This window comes from Acomys russatus, chromosome 4 (genome assembly GCF_903995435.1).
Source record: "Acomys russatus chromosome 4, mAcoRus1.1, whole genome shotgun sequence".
Taxonomy (NCBI): Eukaryota; Metazoa; Chordata; class Mammalia; order Rodentia; family Muridae; genus Acomys; species Acomys russatus.
In genome coordinates, this window is record NC_067140.1 from 7,373,094 (window position 1) to 7,400,639 (window position 27,546).

A 27,546-nucleotide genomic window follows, 5' to 3' on the forward strand; every position below is an offset into this window, starting at 1 on the left:
TCTCACTCCTGCCTGTGGCTCTCTTTCAGGTTGACAGACTAATGGAGCTGCATTTTAAATATCTAGGTGCAATGCAGGTGGCCGACAAGAAGATTGAAGGGGAGAAACATGTACGTATTCCCGCCCACTTCTCGCCAATGCCTGACTCCCACTCCATTCGGCCCCTCTTGCGCCTCCTCTGTACACAGGACAGACAGGGCAGAGGCATAGCTGTGGCCAGAGGCCAAAGACCACTACAGTGTGCATATGCAGCCCTTACAGTTGTTGTTGTTGTTGTTGTTGTTTTGATCAAATGCCTGACGAGTTAAGGAAAGAGTTGGTTTTGGCTCACAGTTTGAAGCTATGCAGTCTGTCCCTCTGCAGGGTGGCAGCAGAAGCATGCAGTGCTAGGATTAAAGGCGTGCACTACCACACTCGGCTCTAGAGCATATATCTTGATTAGGGCAAGTTTTTACATTTGTCTGTGTTCTGACACACTCCCCAGTGTGTGGCCGCCGTACGGTATGAGCCCTTCCTGCTTTTCACAGTCTGCAGGAACCCTAAGTTTCCATGTGATCTTAGTTTTTTGGATCTCTCACTTCTCACATCGAAGAGACACTTGAGGCTCTGGAGCCCTGTTATCAGGAGTGCTCGGCGCCCACCCCAGGGGAGCTGGGCGAATGTGGCCCCCGTGACCTGCTTCTTTGCCACTTCCACTCTCCCACAAAGCACAGTTCCGCCAGGCAGAGCCGAAGCCCGGAACTGTTTTTCACTCTGTGTCTTCCCTGGCATCTCTAAGCCTAGTCAGTGCTCAGATGTTTGCCGATCGATCGGATTGATTAATAGAGACTTTGTTCTTCACACAGAGATAGGGCTGTAAGATAAAGGCAGGGTCTCTAGACACTGGGCTGGCCTTGGAGACCGAGGCACGCTCCGCGCCCACGCCTTCATTCCATCCGGTACCTGAGGGCACTGAGTGACTGATAGGGTGCCACAGTAAAGTAGCCTTTCTTTATGTAAGTGACAACCAGACACAAATGAAGATTCTCTAGGGCTGTGTGGGAGCAGCCATGACAGCACTGGAACTCCAGCCCCGCCTCAGCCCATTGATAGAACCTGCTGCAGCAGATTTTAAGTGGCAGAAGAAAGCCTGGCAGGGAGATTCACCACTTTGAAGTTACAGCCAGTCATGGCTTGTCCCTGTTCTTGTGTGGCTTCTAGGTCCCTTTTAGCTTAATGTTTCACTCAAGTTCAGTGGGCCATCCTTTGGTAACTGCTGTTTCTGACAATGGAATGGATTTTAGGCCTACAGAGAAGGCCTGGGGATACAGCTCAGTTGGTAGAGAGCTTGCATGCAGGAAACCCTGGGCTCAGTCCCCAGCACCACGTAAACTGGGTGTGATGGCATTTGCATTTAATCCCAGCACTTAAGTGGCAGAGGCAGGATGACACAAGAACTTCAGGGCTATCCTCAGCTACATAGTGATTTTGAGGCTAGCCTGGGCTACATGAGACCCTGTCTGGAAAAACAGCAACAACAACAACAACAAAAAACTATCTAAGAGGAAGTTGTCCTCTGGGAAGGGAGAAGAGAGGAGAGGGCAGACCTATTAGAATGACAGAAATACATGTGGGCAGCTAACTTGCCATCACATCTGTAAAGGAGGATAACGCCTCCTCACAGTGACTGAAAGCTGAGTGCAAACTCAGTGAGGAGAAGCTGCTGCCATGCATCCTGTCTTCCATGGGGTCTCTGTGTTACCGCAGCAAGCCAGCATCCCTCTCCCTGAGCCCCCTTCTTGCCTGTTGTCCCAGAGAAACCACCTCAGCAGAATGGTATGCTGGCACAACCAGGAGCTTTGTTTGAGGTAGCCGTAGACGCTCCAAGGAAGACCAGTAGGCACTTGGGCATTGGAGGCAGCTTGCATGTTGCTGTTTAGGTCCTTGGCGTGTTTCCCAAAAGATTATCCATTATCTGCATGGAAGAGGGGATGAAATTGATTAGCACTGATGGAGAGTGACGGCTGCAGCCGCTCCCCCAGCCTCCAGCAGGCTGCTGTGTGCCATCGACTCAGGCCCTGCCATGCCCTGACAAACAGCTGTCTCCTTGGTGCCAAGGCCGTTTTGCTGGGCACTGGCAAACATTCCGAGACCGTTCGTGCTCAGCAGCCTCTTGCTGCTCCAAGAGCCAAGGCAGGAGGGGCACGTCCGTGAGTGCCGTTTGCTGCCAGCACTTAGGCTCTGTCTTGGCAGATGAAGCCGCCTCATGGGTGTCGTGTTGTAGAGCAACACAGTCTCCCTTCCACTCCTTCCTCCTGCTGTCCCCTCTCTTAAGTCATAAGCAACTGGTTTCTCTACTCCCATTACAGACACCCTACCACCAAGTGGGAACCCCGCAAACACTGCTGGTGTGAACAATATTTCTAAGACATTTGGATGACAGTGACCCTCAGATTAGTAAGAAATGGGTGTCTATTACTTCACCAAGCCTGCAAGGTTAACTGCTCTAGATGACAGAGTCCAATGCTGGCTTTTCAGTGTGTCTACGCCACCTTTCCCTAAAAACCTCCGTTGCTCTGAGTGCAGTGCACTTGTGTGTGGTTTGCACTTGACCAAGATTCAGTGGAGAGAAAACAGTCATTTGGCAAATGTCGATCAGACTCCTGTTCCCGGCCATGCTGGACCAGGCACTGGCCAAGGATGAGAGGCCCATGTGCCAACTAAAGCCCCAGGAGTGGTGTGCTGCTGTGGCGGGCTAGGGATCCAGAGAGCAACTTAGCAACCCTGTGGTTCTTACACACACACACCCAGTGGGGATGGGGTGTTTCCAGTCTGCTGCCAGACCCTGGGAGAGAAAGAGGAGAGGCAGGGAGCTGGGCCCAGAGCCAGGCCTTTCCCTCCCTTCCTGGCTGAGGACACATAATTTCACTACCCCAGTCTATTTTTTAAGGTGTTTGAATTTTTGTACTTAGAGAAATTGGGTGGGTAGCAGTATAGTAAAAGTAATGCCAAATAGGAAAGCCACAGCCCACGCCCAGAACCCAGGAGGCAGGCAGGGAGCCTTTTGTTTCCTTTTCTATAGGAGGTCCCCCCCCCCCTTTTTTTGTTTGTTTGTTTTTGTTTTTGTTTTTCGAGACAGGGTTTCTCTATGTAGCCCTGGCTATCCTGGACTCACTTTGTAGACCAGGCTGGCCTCAAACTCACAGAGATCCACCTGCCTCTGCCTCCCGAGTGCTGGGATTAAAGGCGTGCGCCGCCACCGCCTAGCATGTTCTCCTTCCTAGTCTTAACATTTTGCACCCCAAGCCTGTGGAAAGAACCACTTCCTGAGGGAGTTGGGTGTCTACCTTGGGTGTTAAGGAGGATGGGGGGATCTCCCTACCTCCATATCTCTTCTTAATTTTCATTTTTGCCCCTAATACTTAGTTTTAAAAAACAACAACAAACCCACACACTCCCCCACCATTGGAAACACTTCAGTATACACATGTACTTTCTGATGTAACTGCAGCAGTAGCGTGGGGTTTGGCTGGTGGGGAAACATGTCTTGTCTTGTTGCTTACAGAGCTAGGAACGGAAACCAGGGCCTTGCGCATGCTGAGCAAATACTCTCTCTCTCTCCCTGGAGCAATGGCCCTGTCACTGTATGCACTAAGGAAATACACGTGTGCTTGGAAGCGTGTTCCAGACTCTTCCAGCACTAGATACTTTTGTGCCTTGTCAGCTCACATTGCCTTACTATGACAGTGTGTAACTAGAAGAGAGAGCCATCCATGCCTTGGGCTGGTGCCCAGTGTGTTCCGGCCGCACTCAGTGTCCTTGAGATCCAGCGTGAGGTTGGACATACCCCAGGAGCTCCTGGTTAACAAGATTTGAACTTTTAAAGGCCATGTAATGCTTCCAACTCTTCCAGCAAGCAGCAGCCCTCGTGATCAGTAAATATCCCGGCCGCTTGTCTCAGCAGATTTTACTGGGCTCCCCAAACAGGCTGAAGCCCAGAAAAGACCAGGATCCCTGTGGGTTCAATGTGCAGAAGCTGCCGTCAGAGCAAGACATAATTAGATAGGTGCTGGCAGGGATCTCTGAAAGAGGGAGGAGAGCCTTCGAGAGAGGTTTTTCTTTCTTAGTTCCTGGGAAAATTATACTCAGCAGGTTTATTCAATAAAGTGTTCTCACCACATACTTTGCACCGTAATGACTTACAAATTGCATGCTAATTTTGCCACAGTTAAATCATTCCAGGCTTTATCCTGCAAAGAAAAAGATGGACTCTGTAATGAAACAGTATCCGCGGGACTTGATATCTTAAGCAGACCAACTGTTTCTTCAGCATCCAGAACTCACTTAAAGATATGGGCAAACGGGGGTGAAGGGTAGAGTGAATGTGTGGGGTGCGTGACCCTGAGCGCCCGGTGAAGATGCAGACAGTGTGAGTCTGGCTGCCACTATTATACTAACTATGCTGGAAGCTTCTTTGGAAGCAGCTTTAAAGGAGAGAGAGCATCCTGCTGAGAGTTCCCCTCAGCTCATCTTTAAACCAGTGCCTCTGCCTCACAGACTTTGTCAGCCAGTGAATTTGCCAGTAGAAGCTGGTGAGGAGGGGAGGGCTTCATAGTGTCTTTTCCTCTCTCCTACTTCCCTCTGTTGGGCGCCCACAATGGCAGCCCCTTTGGTGCCACCAGCTTCTGACACTCATTTCCAGTCAGTCACTGCAAGAGAAGTCAGTGGATCTGATTCTGGATCTACACCTCTGCCCCTAGCCTTACAGTGCCGTTCACCTTCCTCACCCTCAGTCCTCACCCAGTGAAGCTAAGCCCTCCCCCGCCTGCCTCCCCCTCCCAGGCCAGCTTTAGGGTTTGATAGTATCAGGGCTGTGCCAAAGCCTCCCACACTCTGCAGGCTAACAGCCAGCCATCCTTGGATGTCACCCCTAGATTTTTCTGACTCCTTAAGTGCAAACCCAGACCCTGGGGTCCCTAGAGTGGGAACACTCCAGGGCCATCCACAAATGTAAGCAATCAGGCCTCGGAAGTCATTTGCTTATTCCTGCCACACATGCATCAGGCAAGCTCTACCTGCAGTGGCATCCCCCAACGCCCTTCTCACTGCCAAGGGTTTCATCGCAGGCGACTACCCGCCTTTCTTTTTGCTTTTACACAGCACCCACCTGACTAGTCTTCCTAGGTCTAGGAATATGCTCTGTGGTCCTTTCTCAACCTTACCGAGAGACTAAGTAGATATTCACTTAGACACCCCCGCCCCAACACACTCACACTCACACACAGACAAACCATCTGCTTATAGATGGACCTGTACCAGACCCTGCCACATCTCTCACCCATCACTGCATGAAGAAGCCGGTTGTGCCTCCCTGGACCATGCTGTCTCAAATCTTCAGGAGCCAGGCATGGTGGTGCACACCTATAATCCCAGCATTCTGGAGACTGGGGCAGAAGACCCTCAAATGTGAGGCTAAAACAAACACCCACTGTGTCTCATCTGCCCAGAACACTTGTCTGCACCCTCCCCTGCTGCAGCTTGCTACCCCTCAATAGATAGCCTTCTGGGCTTGGGTATACAGACAGTCATTAGATGCGTGTGGAGGCCTGTCACATAGCAAGCAGCTACAGTGGTAGTCTCTCTCGGTTCTTAGGAGAGCCCATCCCCGAGAATGCCTGGAGCTTCTCCTTGGTGTCCAAGCACAGTCCTGCACAGCAGTCTCGGGGTAGAGATCAGAGGCCACCTGGGCATCATGGTACCTCCCTGCTTTGGTTTGCTCATTGGCGAGAGCGTGAGTGTGAGAGTGCTGGTCCTATGCTGTGGGGCCTCAGCACCAATAGTCCTTGGCTTATGAGAGGAGGCTGCTTGTCAGAACTCTTGTCACAAGTGGTGCTGGTCCATCTTTCCTCTAAACTGATGGAGTCTTCACTGGTAGAATTTGCTCATGTGTACTCCCCCCCCACCCCCCCATAGAATCGGCGTTCTCCAGTAACATCTGCTATGGTGGGGACTCTGCTTCTCAGTAATGGTTGCTTTGCTTGCCATTGTCAAAATGAGCAGTTGGTGTTGGGGTTTTGTTTGTTTTTAGGGAAAGGAAGGCACCATGGTACTGAGGAGCCTGGTATAACCCAGGCTAAGCAGGAGCTCTGCCACACACAGATAGGAAAGTGTCCTGTGTTGTAAGATGGGTGAGGCTACTTGTGGGAACCTGGTTCATACAAGTGTGCTATGTGTAGTAAGTCTCTTCCTTGTGAGAGGACCCTGGCCTGAGAGCCCTGGAGCTCACACACACACACACACACACACACACACACACACACACACACTCCTAGACTATTTCCCAACCTAGGAAGACACGGCTTCCAGGATGCCCTATTTTAGAAGCTTTTGGAGGAAGGGCTTGCCTGGGGGGCATTTGCACCTCTCCAGTTGGGGCTGCGTGTTGAGGCTCAGAGGGGTCTGTATTGCCTTCACAGGCGCCTCTTTATGACTGTCCCCTTCCATCAGCCAGAGACAGCTCACTGCCTATCAGGGCAGATTAGAAATGGCAGCCTCAGAGCATTTCGAGGGCTTGTGACCAGCGAGAGGCATGGGGGGAGCTAGTGAGTCTGTTGTGCTCCCAAAGACAGATTAACATTTAAAGTGGAGACGCAGCCGCAGCCGAAGGAGAAGCCACACCAGCCCGCTGCAGTCATAGCACCTTGCCGCTCCACATTCCACCTCCGTGGTATCTTTGGCGATGAATCTGTTTATTTTAGCAACCCTCCGACAGGCTTATGCTGCTGGGAACTACAATCTGTTCCACTTACAATGCGCCATTCACTCAATTACCATCTAAGATTTTATCCCAGCCCTCCTGTACTGAGTGAACAAACAAACCCTATCAGAGTGTCTCCTCTCTCTCTCTCTCTCTGTCTCTCAAATTGATAGGGAATTTTCGGGTCTAGCTATATACTTTCTCCTCCCTCCCCCATCCTTCTTTTACAGGATGCCAGCCTAACAATAAACTCAACTGGGTAGCCAAGGATGGTCCTCAGTTTCTGCCCCCCCCCCCACCTGTACCTCCCAAGTGCTGGGATTCCAGGTGTATGCCACCATGATGGGGTTGCTGAAGCTGTACCCCAAGGGCTTCATGAGCATGAGGCAGGAGACAAGCACTCTCCTGCTGGGCTACAAAACATCCTCTTCTCACTTTTAAGTTTCTTCTTTACTGGGAGAAAGGCAGGCCAGGAATCCCCATGCTTAATGCTCCTACTCCCCACTAACTCCCACATAACAAACTCGGTGCTCGGATGCTCATCCACTAATGCTGGAGGGGGTCCATGCTACTAAGATGTCTGTTCTTCTGCACTGTGCCAGGAAGTACAAGCTGGGGAGCCAGTTTGTGGCCTCCTCGCCTGGCTCCACCTCTCCCTCACTGCACCCAAGCTTCCAGTGTGGAATGTAGATATAGCCCTAGTTCTTCTCGCCTCTTGGGGCTCAGAGGAAGAAGTGCAACTCATCCAGGGCAGTGCCTGGCACCCGGGAAGTTGTGTCACTTTTGCTGGAAGTGAGAACACTAGCGGAAGACACTAGAGAAGCATGAAGCTCTCTCTCCCACCGGGAGGTCTGCGATGGTCACGTGATGTGATGTGTCTCAGATCTTTCCCATCTGGAATCTGAAGGCGACATCCGCTACATGGGGGCCACACAGGAAGGAAGGCTTTGCAGAGAATGCACTTCCTGCTGCAGCGGAAGGCAGCCACTCTCACTTCCCATGCACAAGGCTTTAAATCTTAACTCCCCTGTCGTGTTCCATATGTAGTCCAACATGTATAGAGAAAGGGCGTGGCATGTGCACCCAGACTCTTGGAGTGTCTCCTTAACCCCTTGAATGATAAAGAGTCCCATCTAAAGAGCACTTGGTTTGTATACCCAGGTTGTTTGTGAATTACCTGCCCGGGGGCAGCAGCAGACCTGGGGGCAGCAGCAGACCCGGGGGCTGTGTGTTTGTTGTAGGGAGGTTTAATTTACTGACAGGAAGATGATACTGAGTGGTTGGCTCTCATGCCCTGCTCACGTAGCAGTGTATGGCTCTGCCACCAGCCATTTCTTGAACTGGCTGTCCTGACCACTGCCAGCTGTCAGCCGAGCTCCATCCACACACCTCAGTCAGTCAGAAAGCTTGACGCCTGGCTGGGAAGGTGCTTCAACCGTGGATGATCTGTTAGCTGAGTATCTGTGTCAGGGTGCTGAAGGGAGGCTGGGCTGCAGGCTGGGCTCTGCGAAGACCACTCACCGCATTCTCTTTTTTTATCCAGTCACGCTTGAAACCTGCTCCACCTGTTTTCAGTGCATCCCTACCACCCTGCTGGTTTGCTTGTCTGACCGTAGAGCATGGTCACTGCCATACTTGAGACCCGGCATCACGTAGGCATCATTCACCAGGAAAGAAACAGGATGGAGAAGCTCACAGTGAACTCTTTTAATCCTTAAGCTTTTATAATCCTCAGACACAAGTCCCAGCGCTGTGCTGACAGTCATCTGGGAGTCTCGGGCACCCTTCAAGTGTCTTATCACGTGTCTAGTTTGACTTCATGGTACTAAAATACTGGGGAACCAAATCAGAGTTCGTTAATCTTCCCTAGGTCGCCCGTGTCCATCCATAGCAAGACCTGGGTAGAGAAAGGCAGCAATGTGCTGTCTCGTGCAAACAGAGCAGAACTGGAGATGATGCCCTGGAAAGAACTGTGCCGACCTTACTTGCTTCCCACTGGGATGGCGTATAAACTCCTGTTTCTTTTTTTTCCCCTTAAGCAGTGAGGACATGTTTGTGTTGTGTGTTCCCAAACCCACAGCCCAGAATTGTAGCAGGCTAAATAAGACTCCATCCCAAGGGCTCCGCCTCTTTCCACACCACTTTCTGTGGCACTTCTGAAGCTGCTAAGGTGGACACCTGGCCTTCAGAAGCCAGCCTCAGCCTCGGCTCTGCACAGTCAGCATGGTGATGGCGATGCCTTTCGTGGAAATGAGATATCGTCTTCTCTCAGACTGCATTTGAAATTTCTACTTTCCAGTCCCAAGCCTGTATGCCTGGAGTTGAACATTGACTGGACAGGTGTTGGAGGTGCTCCAAGGAAAGGGGACGAGGGGCACGTGGAGCTGGTGTCGCTCTCGGGTCTGTGCTTTCCAGAAAACAGCGTGGAAAAGCCTGGGGCACAGTGTCCTATCCAGTGAAAAGGGCAGGTTGTAGGTAGGGAAAGCGTGGCAGGAAGCATTGCCGGGGTGCTGGGCCATTGAGGGGAACACAAGCAGATGGCCCAGCCTCATCCTGGAGCCCTGTGCCCCATCGCATCTTCGTTTGTCATTCTGAAATCGCTGCCTGCTGGTCACTGGTGTGGTCATAGAGTGAGTGCAGTTGTAGGTCTGCGTCCCAGCACTGCCAGCCTGATCTTGGAGGTGGCCTGGCTTGAGCTGGTGTGAGAGCCCGTGAGGAGTAAGGAGTGACTGTCTGACACCAAAGGCCACCTTCAGGGGCCCACCTGCTCCCTTCAGTGGGTGGGTGATGCCGCAGTGGTCATTGCTCAGACCCCCTCCTGTGTTCCTGCCATCAGAACTAATATGCGCTGCTGCTTACTGGGAACTCATAAACAAAGCCACTCCCCTGTTCCATCCCTCTGTTCTCTCCATGCATGGCACTCCACCGCTGTGCCCTCCGAGGCAAGCCAGGGTGACCTCTCATCACCATTCTTTCTGTTTGTTTTGTAGCCGGCTGTTTTTGTTGTTGCTTTGTCTTGGTTTTGGTTTTTTTGTTGTTGTTGTTGTTTGTTTGTTTTGTTTTGTTTTGTTTTTTGAGAAAAGGTCTCATTATGTAGACCAGGCTGGCCTCATGGAAACCACAGGGATCCACCCTGTCCTGTGTCCAGAATGTGCTGAGACCCTGTCAGATCCCAGCTCAAAGGCTCAGCCTCTCCTGCCTCTCTCAGGCCTTGTCCAGCCTCTGGGTTCCCACAGGGTTCACACAGTATGTAAGTCCTGTATCCATGGCATCTTCAGAAATGGTTCAGTCCTGTGCGTTAGGCTCCTGACGCTATAAGCACCTGAGAAATGTGTACTGACATGTCCACCTCCACAGTCCCAGCTCAGCACACAGTGCCCAGCACAGTTAGGTGTGGGGTGGACAGATGCAGGGGTCCCAGTCCCTCCAGAATCTTCCTTCCCTCCCTTTCCTCTCCCCCACCCCTTTTTATTTTTCTTTCTTTCTTCCCTACCTTGGGGCAATATCCTTGCTACTAGACACCTAGTAAGGCCAGGTTCTGAACCCTCTGCTGTCACTTATTTCCACACATGTGGTTCAGACAAGTATCCCCTCCTCAGGGAGTTTCTAGTCTGCTAACAGGCAATTGTGTAATAATGAGCAATTTCCCCTCTGTGTGCCTTCTACAGTGGGACTAGTAATCCCTTCCCTCTCCCCTTTAATTTTTCTCATAAGGACATGTGTGTGTAATAAGGCTTCAACCTCTATGGCGATGTAGAAAAATGCATGGTCTGGGCACCAAGTACCTTTGTGAATGGAAGTCAGGGTTGATTCCTGTGCCTCCTCTTAGAGCGGGAAGTGAGGATCTGAGTGAGAAGAGAGTGAGGCTCTTTATAAGCTGTGACACCAGCGGCGCTGTGACTGCCCTGTGAACATCAACGATTACCAGATTACCAAGGAACTGGCTACTAAATGAGGCTGAGGATTAATGCTGGTGATCCCCGGCAGAGTGGGCCTGCAGCCTGCAGCCCTCTGTGCCTTGTGGACAGGCCTTTGGGGCCGAGATGAAAAGTAGCCTTGCCTTGCTGCAGGCTGGCCCCCCGGGTAAATAAAGAAGTGCATTATCTGCAACTAAGTGGTCTCTGAAGGGCTCCTGCTGGAGATTGACGGCCATGTGCTAAGCCTTCCAGTTCCCATGTCCCCAGGGCTCCGTCAGTGACAGGAACCTGTGCTGTCAGAAGGAGCCATGGCCATAAAAATAGCCAGGGAATTAGGAAATGGGCCATTGTCATCACAAGCGTAGGCCCCAGCGCCTGCATCTTAGACTGCTCCACGCTTGCAGCAGGCTCGTGTGTCCTCTGTTCTCCGTTCCCGGGCTCACAGCCCAGCAGCTTTTTAGTATACTCACATGCTCTCCCCCCCCAGCTTCCTGGAGCTCACAGTCCACTATGATGTCCACTATCAACATGGATGATGACAGAGTCCGTGGCAGAGATGCACAGGGAGAGGCCATGTTGTCTCGGGTGCTCAGGGGATTTGGAGGAAGGAACAGGTGCTAGCCTTAAGTAATCAGGAAAGACTATGGAAAAGGTTGCTTAACAACTGTATAGGGCCTGAGAGACACTCAGGGCCCATGTTGGGAAACATGAGGCCAATGTGGGGGCAAGAATTCTCCCAGCAGTCAGTGCTGCTTGTCCACAGTTGGTCAGAGTGGCAAGGGTGGAATTCTAGAAGTGCTACAGTGATGCGCACGTGAACGGTGAAAGCTGCTGAGTGGAACGCCATAAACGGGACAATGGTGTGGTGTGCGCATAGCATCTCTAGAAGCCCGTTTCATTGGGGATTTGTTTTTTAAAATAAGAAGTGGCTGCAAAGGAAGAGGGGTGCAGGCAGTCTGGCAGATCTTAGAGAGAGCCTGTCATCACTGAGCAGGCATAGAGGGGTGGTAGACCTGTGCGAAACAGCTCTCAGACGTCAGGGACACTAGGGGGCACGTGTGCCAGTGCTGTCATCTGGACACTGAGGCAGGATCGGGTGAAAGGGACTAGGTTCTTGTGATTCAGAATGAAGGAGCGTGTGTTTCACAGAGAAGTCGTGTGTGAAGGCCCAATTGGGAGAGTAAGGAGTGGGTAGGTGGAAGCAGCTCATTTCCTGGAGTCGGGTGAGGGCAGGGGGGGAGGGTCAAGGTAGACCAGAAGATTTTATAAAGAACTGATACAGAGAAATGATGGCGGAGTAAGAAAAGAACCACTGGGCTGGAGAGGTGACTCAGAGGTTAAGAGCACCATCTACTCTTCCAAAAGGTCTTGAGTTCAATTCCCAGCAACCACATGGTGGCTCATAACCATCTACAAAGAGATCTGGTGTCCTCTTCTGGTGTGCAAGTGTACATGCAGGCAGAGCACTGTATAAATAATAAATAAATAAATCTTTAAAAAAAAGAAAAAGAAAAGAAAAGAACCACTAATTTCCTTCATGTGGTCATTGCGCTGTGCTACTGTGCCCCAGACTAATGTACAAGCATGGTGTGTCAAACACTTAATTTTTAATTTTTGTGTGAGTATGTGTATGTGCAAATGCATTTGCACGTGTGTGCACATGTATGTGGAAGTCAGAGGTAATTACTCTGTACCTTTTTTCCTGAGACAAGGAGCTTACCAGTCAGCTTGGCCTGTCTGACCAGTGGACTCCAGGGCACCTCCTGTGTCTATACCCCTACACCCCAGCTCTGATTACAAGTATACACCCACATGCCAGCTTTTCCCGTGGGTACTGGAGGGCCGAGCTCAGGCCCTTGTGCTTGTGTGGCAGACCCTTCGCCCACTAAGCCGCCTCCCAGGCTCCAGTCAGGCATGTTTTTAAGCAAACTAAATTTTAGTCAGGTGTGGTGGAACATGCCTTTCACCCCTGGAATTGGGAGGCAGAGGCTGATGGAATTCTGTGAGTTTAAAGCCAGCCTGGTCTACCTAATGAAATCCAGAATAGAGAGAGACCCCCATCTCGAACAACAAAAATCCCCCAATTTTAGAAGAGAAAAACTGATGCTTGCTTAGGCTGTGTCTCTTCAGTTTTCCTGGGGTTGAATATGCAGGTGAGTGAGATCATGTTGCCCCCCCCCCCAAGTCCTCAGACAGGAAAAACAAGCTTTGAACTTGCCTGTGTGGCCTCCATGGTCCACATAGATAGACGAGGGGTACCAGAATGGTGCTCCAGGACAGAGGGAGGGGGGCAGGTGGAGACGACGGCTTTCCCCGCTATGTGGTGGCCAGTCAGTGTGACCAGAGGGGAGGCTCGCCCTTTGCCTCTCCACACACTACCCAGCCTTTACCCGGCGCCCGTTTGCTTCCAGGACATAGTGCAACGCGGGGAGATCATAGACAGCGACATGGAGGACGAGTTCTACCTGCGGCGCCTGGATGCCGGCCTCTTCATCCTCCAGCACATCTGCTACATCATGGCCGAGGTCTGCAACGCCAACGTGCCCCAGGTAGGAGGGCTCCTGCCGTCTGCCTGGCCACCTGTGTGGGGAGAAGCACATTGCTTCCTGGAGTCCCCTCACGTGTAGCTCCTCTCTTCCGGGTGGAGTGAGGATGACACTGTACCCCGGCGTTCTCTTTCCCCGTCCCACTCTTTGCCATCTTGCTAGATTCGCCAGCGGGTTCATCAGATCCTGAACATGCGCGGCAGCTCCATCAAGATCGTCAGGCACATCATCAAGGGTGAGTTGGGTGCCCCTGGGTTGCATCTCTAGGGGGGGTCACTCGGGCTTGCTGGACCCCATTGGTGTCCCCAGCAACTGGTGCCCCGAATGTTCTGGGCTGAAAGCAGCAAGAAGCTCTCCTCCACTTCACCATGCCAAGTCACCTGTGTCGAGCACAGATGGTCTGCCTGCCGCTCTGTCTCTCCCCTTCTTCCAGCTCCAGCACTAGGCCTAAGAGACGGCGGCTTTTAAAATGCACACAGGATGGGAAGGCAGCATAGCTAATGCAGTGCTCGCCTCACACAGCATGAGGACTTGAGCTCAGAGCCCCACCACCCATGTGCAAGGCCTGGCACGCATCGGGAGGTAGGGACAGGAGGATTCCCTGGAGCTTGCTGACCAGCCAGTCTTCCTGAATCTGTCAGTTCAGGTTCACTGAGAAAGGTGTTCAAGTTCCACCTCTGGCCCCTACATGCACGCCCACACAAACATGTACTCACACATTGCACCCACACACTAAAACCAAAACAAAGCAGAAAACAAGGGCAGGTTCTTAACCGCATATAGTAAGTAGGGCAGAGAAGAAAGACATGGTACGAAGCAGCTAGAGTTCTAGGGGCCAGAGCGGAGCCTCTGAGGGGGTCGCTTTGCAAGGCTTGCCTCTCGCCCTGTGCCGGCACCATCCCTTTGCTCTGCTCACCCTCAAGAAGACCAGGAAGGCTGAGCAGGGCGCTGCTCGCTTTGCAGTGGGCACTCAGGGTGAGCACCCCGCCTTCCCCCATTCTCTGTGACATCTCCCAAGTGCCCTTGGGTCTTTGTCTGGACCTGACCAGCCTAGAGTAGCTCTGGAGAGGCCTCCAGTCACCCGATGAGCCTCAGTCACAAGACAGGACTGTCTACACTGAGCTCAGCCTGCAGTACCTCAGTGGGCCGCTCCGGCTCTGTGCTAAGTGGGACATGGTGGCCTTAGATGTTCGATATGGTAACTCCACAGTTCAGGGTCCTGGTGGGTTGGTGGAGCCACTTCCCCCTCTGAACCTTGATCTGCCGACTGCTGAGATGAGGGGTTGAACTACATTGACTCAGAAGCTTTTCCGCTCAGTCGCCCCCCTTGCAGGCGAGAGGATGAGAAGGCTGTGGGGCCAGCTCTCTGCCTGCCTCCCGGCTCTGCAATGGGTGTGCTCCCTCAGCAGGAGACGCAGGCTCCATGTACCGTGGGGGTTGAAGGAGGTGGCTGTGGTGTTTGTGGGAGCTATTTGAGTCTCAATAAATGAGGGTCATAAAACGTTAGGTAATTATGTTCATCATTGCCGTCAGTAAGGCTCGGCTGAAGGCCTGTGGGAGGCCTCAACAGAGAAGTGGCGTGAAGCTGGTCTGTGGGGCTGACACAGTGACGTTCCAGGAGGAAGGAACAGTGTGAATGGAAGCATGGGGTGTCCAGCCATATGGTTGGCGCAGCCCTGCCAGGCTGTGGGCATGGTACCCATTGTGTCCATCTGATGATGGACAGCTTCTATGAGGCCTGGGCATCTGCTCTTTTCTCCAAAGAGAAGACGGGGGGGGGGGGGGCGCGGGGGGTTGGCTCTAACCCTGTGTGGAATCCGAGTGTTCCCTTCAGTATCAGAGCCTCATGAATTTGCTAGTGTGAGCCAGCCTCCTCTGAGGGTGGGGCCGTGGCGACTGCACCTCCAGTCTGTAAATGCCATTTACTTCCAACGCCCAAGTGTTCAATTAGAGCTTTTGATTGCTCTGCTGTCTTGCTTCTAGGCTCTCCTCCCCCCCCCCCCCCCCCCCCCCCCCCTGCACCTCCATCCCTTTAGTCAAAACAGCAAGCTTCCAAGAAGGAAAAAGTGTTGGTAGCAGCTTGAAACGTAGTAGGTGGATGTTTTCCTTTCTGAACTGTTCTGCGGTCATTCAAAACATCCAGTCAAGCCAGCTTCTGTGCTGGCTGTGTGTTCTCCGAGGGTCTGGGCAGGGCTCTCTGCTGTGGCTTCTTCCCCCCACCTCTGAGTCGATCTCACCGCCTCCTTCCAAGCCCAGCTCTCTCCTCACCCAGCCCTGCAGGAAGTCCCGTCCACTCTGCCTTCATACTCTGTCCTGAATCTCTTGACTCCTCTCCATCTCTGTTCCTCCCAAGCCCTTGACCACAGTCAGTGGTTGTTTTTATTTATGTGTTTGTTTACTGATTTGATCTGTCTCGTGCACTAAAATGGAAACTCGGTGATGTAAGGCGTGTAGCTGCCTTATTCGCCGTGTCTCCTAGCTCCCGGGCGGGGCGCTCCGCTCCCAATAGAAACAGTGTTTCTCTGTTAGGGATTAATGGAGCTGCTGTCTCCTAAGATCCCTCCTGGCTAGCTAGGTACTGTGTCCCCAGCACCTACCCCCATGGAGTATGCAGATCTGAGCGGCACAGATGGGTCAATGACCAATTACAATTCAGTCACTCAGTGGACACTGCTGTGGCCCAGATCTGCCTCCAGTGCAAGAGAGACAGTGTGCTCCTCCTTGGTGTTCACAGTCTGGTGATCATAACGTACTAAGTGCCACCCAAGAGTAGTAACTGTAGAGCTAAGGGGCAGCACACAGGTAGGGGGGCAGTGAATGGCCCAAGGTTACCCAGGCAGAAGAGGGGCGGCCAGAGACCTGCCAGGCTTCAGTGATCTGGACTAGATCCCAGCAGGTGGGTGGGTGTTGTCGCAGGCTATTAACTCTTTGGGTGCATGGCAAGTTTGGTAACTGTGTCGCCCTGTTCGCCAACAGCCAGTAGTGTGCAGGCGACAGTTAAAGGCAGGGAACTGGGCACCACTGCTTGGTTGAGAAGGCCTTATTATAATAAAAGGGTCTCAGCCCCTTCCTGCAGGCCAGCTCTGCCTCGCACGTGCCGGGGAGAGCCTCTCCCAGTGAGTGCTCTGTGACCAAGAGCCCATGCTGCATCTGTGAACACCCCTCACAAGGTGCAGAAGGACCCTCAGTGTGAGGTCAGTGTTGAGATCAGAGGACACACCTGTGAATGAGGGCTGGCTCTGTGCAGGCTACCCCACAAAGCCCGCCCTCCTTCCCGACCCTGCCGCTCCCCTACCCCGTCACCATGAAAATGAGTGAAGAAACAAAGCCTCATAAACACAGCCAGCTCATCACTCTGTCCGCTTTGATTTTAATTTTGTTTTTCAGTTTGGGTTGCTTCCTTTTTTTTTTTTTTTTTTTTTTTTCTTTTAACATACTAATTAGATGAGAGCTTTTTTTTCTTTGATTTTATGGCCTACATATTTCCTAAGTTTTGCTGGCAGGATGACAGCTGATATATCCCTTGAGGTCTCAGGAAACCGCTGATGAGGCAAGCCCAGCAGGGGACTTTTCCCAGGGTTTTCAGTCCCTTTTTCATAGTGTTCCTCCCTCCTTTCTGTTGGGGGGGGGGGGTGCCAAGAATACGGGAATAATTGATGGCTCATTAAAGCCCTGCTTTCTGCAGACTGCTTACTCGGCGCTCCCAGGTCTAACCATCCCCAAACAGGCGGACAGGCCTGAAGACCACAGGCCCTTGAAGGAACAGAGAAGGGCAGTGCCCACTGCGGCTCCTCAAGGAGAGTGGTGGCCTCCTGCCTCCATCCTTGATGCTCCCTCAGAGCAGAGTGTGTTCACTCCTGAGTGAGCCGTGCACCAATGTGGGTCTTCAGGCCTCTTTGCAACAGAAATCCAGCCCCAAAGTAAGAGCAGTCCCCTACACACACACACACACACACACACACACACACACACACACACACACGTTCACGCACGCTTGCACGCACGTGTGCAAGCACCCACACTTGTGAGCGCACACAGGCACATGCATACATGCCCTCTTATCTTAGCCACATTTCTTAGACTTGGTTGTTTTAGTTTTAGGGCTTATTTTGCTTCCTCTTCCTCCTCTTCCTCTTTCCTTTTTTAGACATGGTCTCCCTCTGTAGCCCTGGCAGATCTTGAACTTGTAATCCTCCTGCCTCAGCCTCCTGAGCAGCTGTGATTACAGGACCATGACACCAGGCCAGGTGTAGCCACACTTTTGCCATGTGTTACCTCTGGTCTTCCAGAAGCCCAAGAATGCAGGATGATCCACATAGAGTGCCAGATGAGCACATAAGGACACCAAGGCTGCCGGGGTTAAGTGGTTTCACCCAGCACATGAGTGAGTCACATGTCACTAGGGTACCTCTTGTAAGGTTGAGATGTATTGGGCATCTAGGAGCAAGGATGGGCTTATTGGTAGAACTCTTCCCTCCTGGACCTGGAGCTAGCAGCAACCTGGACTGAGGAATCAGCAGTAAAGCTGTGGCCAGTACAGTCCAGCTTCCATGTAGTGACGAGTGGGTGCTTCACCCACCAGCCAAAATGGCCACATGGTCCAGCAAAATGTCCTGCTAAAGCACGTCCCCAACCCCAGGGTTGTCAAGCAGGCACTATGGACCTGAGGGACCTGCCTTGGCAGTTTCTACCTCATACTTGGTGTGTGTCACTGAGGTCTCCAGAATGAACATGCTAGCCTGCCTGTCCCTCCCGTCTCCTTCATCCTGCATCTCATAAGGAGCTCTGAGTAAGCTGTGTGCACTGGTCCAGGCCCCTGCCTGGAAAACAGCTTTCCCTTTGCCCTCCCTGCCCCCTCCCTTTCCCTCTCAACATAAACAGAACAGCTTGTATTCCATGTCTGTGTGGTAAACCTGCTGTCTAAAGTTTGCTTTAATATTTATGCGTTCAGCACTGCTGCCTGGGTTAGAGCTCCATCAAAGCCCTTATTCTAAGAGCATTTCAGATGCTGTGGAAGTAGGGAAGGGAGTTGATGTCTGCCATCTCCCTCTGTCTAGCCCACCCCTCCTTCCCTTCCCCTGGTCCTCCATCACTCTCTCCTCCCCACCCCAGAGTGCTCCCTTCAGCTAGCATCTCTCTTTTTTCCTCCACACACAGCAGAGAGAACTCTCCCCAAGACCTTTGGGAGGAATCTGTTCAATATTTATCATCTGCTGCAGCAGCTGAAATAACCGGCAGTAACCAGCACCAAGATCTGCTCCAGCCAGAACTCCAGAAACAAAGATGGAGGCTGGGAGCCTAGGCGATGGCCCCACTGTGCTGTGGATACAAACTGCCAGACGGAGGAGACAGTGAAGGAGCCTGAGCTGGGCCATTTGCCTGCTTTCTGGGGGTGGCCAGCTCCCTGTGGGACTCTGTCCAGTCCCTGCCCTTGGCTTGCATGTGTTTCTGAGAGCCCCAGTCCACCCACACCTGTGCCAGCCACCTAGGCCCTCACCACTGCAGCCTGTCCAGGGCTGCCCTGTGGAGCAGCTTTCAGAAGCTGCAGGAGCAGGTTTTTTCCCCAGAGGTTAGCAGCAGGCAAGGGTAGGGTATTGCTTAGGTCTGCAAATGCCACTTTGGGGACCAATTCACCCCTATTTCTTTGCACTGTTTAGACTGATTCTGGGTAAATTCCAGGACTGGCCCTTCGGCCTGCCTGTGATTGCAGGGGTTACATCAGCCACGTCTGTAGAACCTGGCACCCAGTAAGTGTGACCATTGCTGACCGTTGCCATGCATGGGCTGGCCTTGCCTCCCGCAACAGCCTGATTGGAAAACCTGCTAAGGTGGCCTTGGGGACATGGCATTCACAGCCTTGAATAGCACAGAGATAGCTCAGCAAGGGGCTTGGCACAGTTGCTGCTGCTATGACCTGTGCGTCTGGGATAAAGTCCCTCCAGGGCAGTGGCTTGGAGCATCTACTGAGACTTGAAAAAGAATGATCACACAAGACAGCAGAGTACAAGGGCCTGGTTACCGCCCCAAGAGCGCCTCACTGACCCACAGACGACCAAGCAGGAGCTGCTGCTCACAGCCTCAAGCCTGGGCAGCCCTCCACCGGCCTCCCTTCCCCTCACAGCTTCCGGAAGCCACCATGTATTTTGTTTACATTTTGCCCTCTCACCCTCCTGGAAAGTAGGCATTGCAGAAGGCAATCCACACCTCTTCCTCTTTTCTGCTTGCTTGACTAGGGATTGAATGTGGTGCCTTGCTCATGCCGGCCAGGCAGTCTAGCGCCAAGACACACCACAGCTACTGAAGGCAGCAGAGTGGGCCTCAAACCTTGCATTTCTAGAATATTCTCCCATGATACCATGCTGCTGATCATGTCTACACCCTGCAAAACACAAACTAGGGCAGAGCTTGCATGACAGGCATCTCTCTTGCATATTCGTGTTATAACAAAATACCTAAGACTGGATACTTTATTAGAAAGGAGGAAATCATATCCTTGAAGTTCTGGAGGCTGGCAAATCTAAGGTCAGAATTGGCCTTTGGCATATGAGAGACAGGCCAAGAATGTCATCTGACCCCATGTGGCAGAACAAAAGGCCTCACTTGTTCCCCAGGGCCTTTCTGTAAGAGTCACACCCCGTCCATACAGGGGTCAGGGCCACAGCAGGGGCTGGTGGGACACAGATAGTGAAGCACATCAGGACCCGTTAGGTTTGTGTTGACTGCAGGTGAGGACAGATGGGTTAGAAGACGAGACCCTTCCACAGAGAGCCTCAATAGTCGTGGCTGTAGCTGCCATGGAGGGCTGATGCTCAGTGACTCTCAAGCCTCAGACTCACTGTCGCACACTGAGATTTGGGGACAGTGTGGAAAGATACAGCTCCGGGGAACCATACCCGTGGTCCAGCCTAACTCCCCTGTCCTTTTCCCCCAGAGTACGCAGAGAACATTGGGGATGGTCGGAGCCCCGAGTTCCGGGAGACGGAGCAGAAGCGCATCCTGGGCTTGTTGGAGAACTTCTAGAACTGGGCAGAGCGTGCTGTGGACCCCTGGCTCCCTCCTGGAAATCATTTTTACAGTTGTATGGCTTGAACAAATTAAAGCTAGTTTTGGTACTCTTGGGCTGATGTGTGTAAAAGCCTCCCACCAACCCTGTCCCAATCTACCACAGAGGCCACAGACACCCTGACTCACGACATGGCAAGTGAGGAGGGTGTAGACAGTGGGCTAGCCAGATTTGTCACTGAGGGGCTGGTGATGACAGGAGGCACCTGCTGGTGGTGGCACCTGTAGGAGCCGTGTACAACCCTCTGAAGCCAGCACTGCACATTCTCAGGGCTTTGGGCTGCAGGGTGAGAGGTCTGGCCACAGCGCTTCAGGCAAGTCTGTAGACACAGCTTAGATCTGTGGCTGCCTGGAGCCCAGGAGCCGGGGAATGCAGGTGAGGAACAGTCAAAGAGTGGGTAGTCTTCTCACAGGGTAGTGGAAGGGCTTTGCCGTCGGTTGTGGGGTGGTCACATGTTGGGCGCACACACTAATACCATTGAGTTGCACATGTTAAGTGGGCAAAGCAGATGTGGACCCGATACCGCTCTGTTTGACCTGCTTCTCTGGTCTTCCAACGCATTTCCCACAGAATCACCAGAACACTTCACATGGGAATTTGAACATTACCGTGTGTAACGTAAGATTTTATTCTTGACTGGATATAGGGGCACACGCCTTAATCCCAGCACTTGGGAGGCAGAGGCAGGCAGATCTCTGAGTTCAAAGCTAGCCTGGTCAACAGAGTGAGTTCCAGGATAGCCAGGGTCACACAGAGAAATCTTGTCTCAAAAACACCAAATGATAAAATAATAATCTGGGCATGACCACGGTGCTGGTGTTTTAAGCTCCTGAGAGGTTTAAGCATAAGGGTCCAGGGGTGTGGGTAAGGTCAGCAGATGACCCTTGCCTTCCTCAACCGTGACCCTTTGGATGTGTGGTTTTGACCTCTTGTGACATCTCCAGAACAGGCTGGCAGTACCCTAGTGCTCATGGGAATGAAGAGATGACAGATGTGGTGAACACCCTTGATGCTGTTCCATCTTGTATGGCTATGGCTCGGGAAGTGTGGTCTTACTTCTGGCTGAGGTGAAGTGAAAGCTTTACCCCCACCCCACCCCCACAAACATCCCAGTCAGCCTCAGAGGGGAGTCCTCATGGCTGAAGTAAGTTACACAGCAGTTACTGCTTATATCACCTCTGTGGCCATCGTAGTCACACACACCGCCCCTATGTCATGCCCCCTGCTTGGAACTTGTAGCTCTCTCACAGCAGCAGCCCTGTTTTGCCCAGCCATCCCCAGCTGTGGGAAGCCAATACTGAGGTCTCCCGGCGATACCGAGCTCAGGTCCTGTGGCCAGTGAGCCACAACCTGCTGCTGCACTCCTCCAGTCCCAGTGCACTGGCTGGCACGGTCTCGATCTGTCAGTGTGTTGTCTCTCTGTCAATGTGAGCTTTAATGAGTCCACAGAACAAAGCATGTGTATGGGCGACCTATGGAATCACAGATTTTTCCAGCTAAAGTTGGTTCCCCTTTGATCATTGCTTGTTCAATACTTCTCGTTTTTTTTTTTTTAAACCGTATTGGGTTTTTAGTCAGGTAGTCCTTACACATGGTATCAGAGTTCAAATTTTAGTTTAAAAAAAAAATTGAATAAGGAGCCTCCTTGTTCCTTGAGCTGCTCCTTCATCCAGCCATCTTCCCAACATGTGGACAGCACTGCCCAGTCATGAGCTTCCAAAGGTCACACATTACCTGTATTCAGGTCTACCAGCGCAGGGAGCCAGGCTTCATAGACCTCCAGACACCAGCCCTCCATCAGGCCCTGCCTGCCTATCATAAGCTGCCTGAGATCCTCCTTGCTCTAAAAGCCCCTCTGCCAAAAATAAGTCAGAACCCAGCCCCCTTAGTCTCTCAAATGAAAACACTTGCCTACCCTGTGCAAGGCCCTAGGTTCAGTCCCCCAGTCCCCCATCCCTACACACACACACACACACACACACACACACACACACACACACACACACACACAGAGTTTCACAGGTAAGGAGTGGGCCCTTTCTGTTGGGTATGAGAGAAGAGGGAGTACAAAGTCTAATCCCTGTGTCCGGAGAGTGCACAGCCCCAGGGACTGTGAGGCCAACTGGATAACGTCTACCCTAACTATACTTCACTGCATAAAGCCGAGACCTTTAAATGCAACTTGGACCCCTGTCCTCCTGCTAAGAACCCTGGACTCATGGGCTGAGGTGCCAGCTCCTGAGGTAAAGTCCAAAGCTCTCCTTTTTTGGCCATCCTGTGTCCACGGCTGAGTGGTCCCAGAGCACAGAGCAAAGCATCACAAAGGCAGTATTTCCTTTCCAGTCTAGATAGGATCTAAGAAACCTTAGCTAGAAAGTCCTCCTGAGGGGGAGGTCATGTCTGCCTCCTTCGCCCGCTGCTTGGTGGCGGGGTCTGCAAGCCTGAGTCTAGTGGCAGCAAGAGGGGCGAGTCTAATTGAGAGATTTACATGCGGGCTGCATTCCTTTCTGTGGGGGGACCGTGGCCAGGCGCTGGAAAGCATCCCTCAGTCACCCATAGTAGTGCCAGTGCCCAGGTGGCACCTTCTGCCATTACCACAAGCGTCAATTTAGTGTCAGCAGGGAGACAAGACTCGCTTTCCTAGAGGCAAGGCTTCTTGATGAGATTTCTTACCCAGCAGCAGAGGTAAAGGCAGGCCCCCATTTCCAATCTGCTGTGTTCTTCGGTGCACATGGAAAGTGGCTGAATCACAGCAGTGGGCCTTAGTTATCGGTGCCAGGGAAAACAGCAAGCGTCTTCCACTTACCTTCACCTTCATCAGCTAACGTGCCCTTGGTAGAGGCCTGCCGTATAAGGGTGCCCTGTGCCAATCTCCCCTCCAGATGCATCTCCTGACCACTCGGCCCCCTCCCTGGAAGCAGCCCCTGCTGACTAGACCAGGCGTCCCCTCCAGGTCCATCTTGCTCCTCCCCTTGCTTTCTGTTTGACATCTGCCACAGGGCTCACACTTGCCCACTTGAACAGCCAAACAGCCGAGCCTCATTGCAGAGCTGGGCCCTGATGTAGCCGCCGGGTTAATGGGCGCATTGTTTGCTGCTGATCTTTGGCTAAGGCACCAACATGTGAGCATGCAGTGCAGACCGTCACTCCGTACATGTGTTTAAATTCTAAAGGAGAGCTGTAAAGGCAAAGAAGAGAGGGCATTTGTCATTGTCACCTGTATGGACATGTCCACCAGCAGCATGTATGGTGACCTCCTGCCTGGAGAACAGGTGGTTCTGTGGGTCAGTGGGGCTCTGGTGGCACTTGGCCTGCAACTCTCTTGTGAGTCACTCCATTCAGAGTTTTAGAATGCCTTTGCAGGGTGTGTGGTGTATTATTAGCTGGTAGCCCCAATTTCTATCCAGAAGCCACAGGCCTCTCTGAGGCCCCTGTGTTATCACCATCCACATTTCAGCCGGGCCTAGGGCAACCTTGGTGTAGAGGGCAGAGCTGAAAACGGAATCATTCAGCCACCACGCTCCTGATCCCAAAGCCACAGTTCTCCACCTGAAGGAAGGGATTTTGAAAAAGTAAAGAAAGTAGATGGCTCAGCAGTTAAGAGCACTGCCTGCTCTTCCAGAGGTCCTGAGTTCAATTCCCAGCAACCACATAGTGGCTCACAACCATCCACAATGAGATCTGGTGCCCTCTTCTGGCATGTAGGTATACATGCAGGCAGAATACTGTATACATAATAAATAAATAAATAAAAAATTTTTAAAGGGTAGCGCAGAACATACCAGAAGCAGAAGCCTTGCTAGATGCTCAGGAGGCTCAGAAGAGCCCCTCCTGCACCTGGCACCTGCAGCCCCTGTGGGTCCCCTGCCTCCCTGCACCTACAGTGATGGTCACATGAGCCTTTCCTGTGGCCAGTCCTCATGGGAACAAGGTGGGGGGGGGGCGGGGAGGGGGTCGCTAAAGCCTTGTCTCCTCTTCCTGTGGCCCTTTCAATCCCTATAGAAAGAAGAAACAGCCCACTGTAGTCCAGGATGCTGAGTTCTGATCCTTAGGCAAAAGCCAGCCTCACAAAGTCACCTAGGGTGGGGACCAAGGGAAAGCAGCTCCAGCAGCTCCAGCAGCTCCAATCTCAGTCAGCCCAGACTGTCCATAGCTGCCTTGGACCTGGGCAGGTGGGGAGAAGCCACTGGAACAGACTGTAAGGGAACCTTACTGTGTGCCTCACCACAGCCTCCAACCAGCCCACCCAGGAAACCCAGGCGCTCAGCCCAGCCCCCTGAGATACCCGCCCACTATCAGCCTCACCAAGCGGATAGCTTTGGGAATCCCCCACACACTAATCTTGTGTCCCTACATGGTACCTTCTCCACCCATCCTGCCACCTTCTACTGAACAGCCACCACGTGCCACATGGGAACAAAGCAGGTATTATCACCACCTTGAGGGATCTCTGACCCGGAAGACAAATTGGAAGTCAGTAAAACTTGTAAACAATGCACAGGACAATTTCTGAGAGTCAAAAAAGCAAGCAAGGTGTGCCAGTGGTGGGACTGCAGAGCAGGGGTGTGGCCAGGCTTTGCCTCTGTGTGATCTCCCTTCAGGACCCGAGCTGAGCTCCAAACGATGTCAAAGAGACAGGGCATAGAAAAACGAGAGCAGAAGGGTTCAAGTACAGACACGGGTGCAAAAGTCCTAAGCAGAAAGAAGACACATCTCTCTCCAAAAAGCACCGAAGATTGAACTCACGGAGAGGTAGGGGCCAATCAGGATGGGCCAAAGCAGATTCACTGAGAGGTAGGGGCCAATCAGGATGGGCCACAGCGGCAGACAGATGAGCAGAGTTCCGAGTTTGGAAGCTGGTGAGGCCTACCTAGCCTTTAATCCCAGGACTCAGGAGGGAGAGGCAGGCAGGCAGATCGCTGTGAGTTCGAGCCCCGCCTGGTCTACAAAGCGAGTCTGGGACAGCCAAGACTACACAGAGAAACCCTGTCTTGAAAAAACAAAAGCAACATGCCCTTAGGAGCTCTATGCAGGCTGTGCTGTGGGAGGTGACATGACAGAAGGAGCACCTAGGACCAGTGTAGCCCAGGCCAGTGAGGCAGCCCTGGTCTTACGAGTGGGGGTGGGAGTGTGTGGCCATTGAAGATTGGGGTGGGGAGACGGCGGCAGAACCAGCCAGTCTCTGCACAGGAGGCTCTGCCCAGCGGCATCCACAGCAATGGGCCCTCAGGAGCCAGGTGGAGCGGTGGAGAGGCTGGCTCAGTATATAAATATCTTTAATGAATAAATAGAAGTGCTTTTAAGGCTGCCAAGTCCCATCATTTCCACCTGCCATAAAATTTCATTAGAAGCAGGCGCTGTAGGGGACAGCCAGCTGCCATAAATCCACCCACCCACCCCTGGCCCTGCCTGGCTCCCAGGTGACCAGTCCGAGCCCATTGTTCCACCCTTGTATACTCTGTCCTGGGCCCTTGGTCCTTCCTTCCCACACCTGAACAAGCATGAGGCCACAGTGGGCAGGGACTTGACTTGTCACTGATAGTCGGCTCCCTGGGAACCCAGAACCCTGTAGCCTCCCCTTTAGGTTACTGGAGCTGAATTCAGGGGCAGCAGCTTTCAACACAAAGGAGCTGAGGGAATCTCAGCTTTCCAAGTGAAGAGATAGACCCCCCACCCACCCACCCAGGAGCAAGTGGCTATGCTAAGGTCACTCTGGATGAGCAAACACAGCACTCAAGCTACCGCACAATTGCTACACTCTTTAGTACCAACTAAATGTTCACCGGGCCAATCCCTCATCAGGCACCACCTCCCTGTCTCGGAGCTGACCCATTTTGTAGATGCAAGCACTGAGCCCCAGCAGTGGTGAGCCTGCAGCACACCTGCGTCTCTAAGTAGCCCTTTCCCCGTGTTCTCATGTGTGCTGGGCCCGGGGTTGTGTCTTCTTTCGCCTCAGCCCCAGCCTGACACCCTGTAGCCCAGCCTGGCCTCAAATTCACAGCAAATCTCCTGCCTCGGTCTCTCTGATAAGTGGGAGTCAACCACGCCCAGCTTTAAACTAGGAGTCTACGGAAAGGCTGGGGTGGGAAACATCCCCTGAGTGAGAGCAAACACCAGCGGAAAGTCTGTGAACTGCGCATCCCTGGGACCATGATATCTTATAAGGTTCCTCACCAGCCTTACAAATAAAACTCGCAACAGAGAAGTCAAGGATTTGCACAAGGTCACACAGGTCTCCTTGTAACGCTAGCTGGGGGGATCTTCTGGGCTCTCTGTTGAGCCCACTGCCAATGGCTGTAGGGCCGGAAAGACTAGCCAAGCGAACAGACTCAGCTGGCAACATGCCTGGACATCCAGTCATCAGTTAAGCCCACTAAGTGGCCATCCACAACCCAGCCAGATGTCTTCCCTCCTTGTCACCCCAACTCTCTGGGAGCCAGAGGACAGGCTCCTGGCCTAGCCGCTGCAAGAGAAAGTTGGTCAGGAACTGGGGGGCGGGGGCTGGGGGGTGGGGAGAGTGAAAGGTGCATAGAGCAGGTGCCACTCAAAGGATTCCACACAGAGTCTGCAGGTGGCCGCCTGGGGAGTGACCACACAGCACAGAGCCTGCACTGGCCAGCCCTTTCAAATTCCAGCCCTGGCGCTCCCCCGTTGTGTGACTCTGAACAAGTCCTTTCACCTCCCCAAGCCTCAGTTTCCTCATCTGCACTCTGCAGCAATGGTCTGCTCCGCATGCTCCCGCTGAGGGCACTGAACTAGCACACATGGAACAGACCCACTCAGTGCTGAGCCATGTTATACCTCCTTACCAAACATCATCTGCTGTTTCCTGGCTGCCTTCCTCTTCGGACTGAGCTGGAAGCAGAGTGTCCGTTCAGCATGCCTGCACAAAGCCAAGCTCAGTACCCAGCATCACAGGCCTCCACCCACACCTCTGACCTGTCCCCCCATCTCTGCTGCAGCTGGTTCTGGACTCACTACAGCCTCTCCCCCCTCTTTGGCAGAGGCGTAGACAGAAGCAAACAGAGCCATCCTAGAGCAGTGAGCTGTGATCCCAACCCTCCACACTGTCCTCAGGAGAGGCCACCAGCCAACTTCACTGGCTGTGGAAGACAGGGTGGCCGGGCAGGATCTTCGTCGAGGGGAGATGAGAGTGGCTGAAAGGAAGGGTCACCACGGCTGTGAATTATCAGAGAAGACCCAGGGAAGAGGGTCAGAGCTGAGACTGACATAGTGGGGGTTGTTGGGAAGGTGGGAGTGTTCCTGGCAAAGGAAGCAGTGAGT

At 52.7% G+C, this 27,546-nt stretch overlaps 1 protein-coding gene across 1 annotated transcript in view; it reads left to right on the forward strand.

Moving 5' to 3' along the window:
* Positions 1-20,329, forward strand: part of Ctnnbl1 (catenin beta like 1) — a 158,813-nt gene extending 138,484 nt beyond the window's left edge. The window contains exons 13-16 of the mRNA XM_051143681.1: positions 30-110; positions 13,065-13,202; positions 13,362-13,434; positions 20,131-20,329. Of these exons, the coding sequence (XP_050999638.1) occupies positions 30-110; positions 13,065-13,202; positions 13,362-13,434; positions 20,131-20,219 (381 nt within the window). The 3' untranslated portion in view covers positions 20,220-20,329. The remainder of the gene's footprint in view (positions 1-29; positions 111-13,064; positions 13,203-13,361; positions 13,435-20,130) is intronic.
* The last annotated feature ends 7,217 nt before the right edge of the window (positions 20,330-27,546 follow it).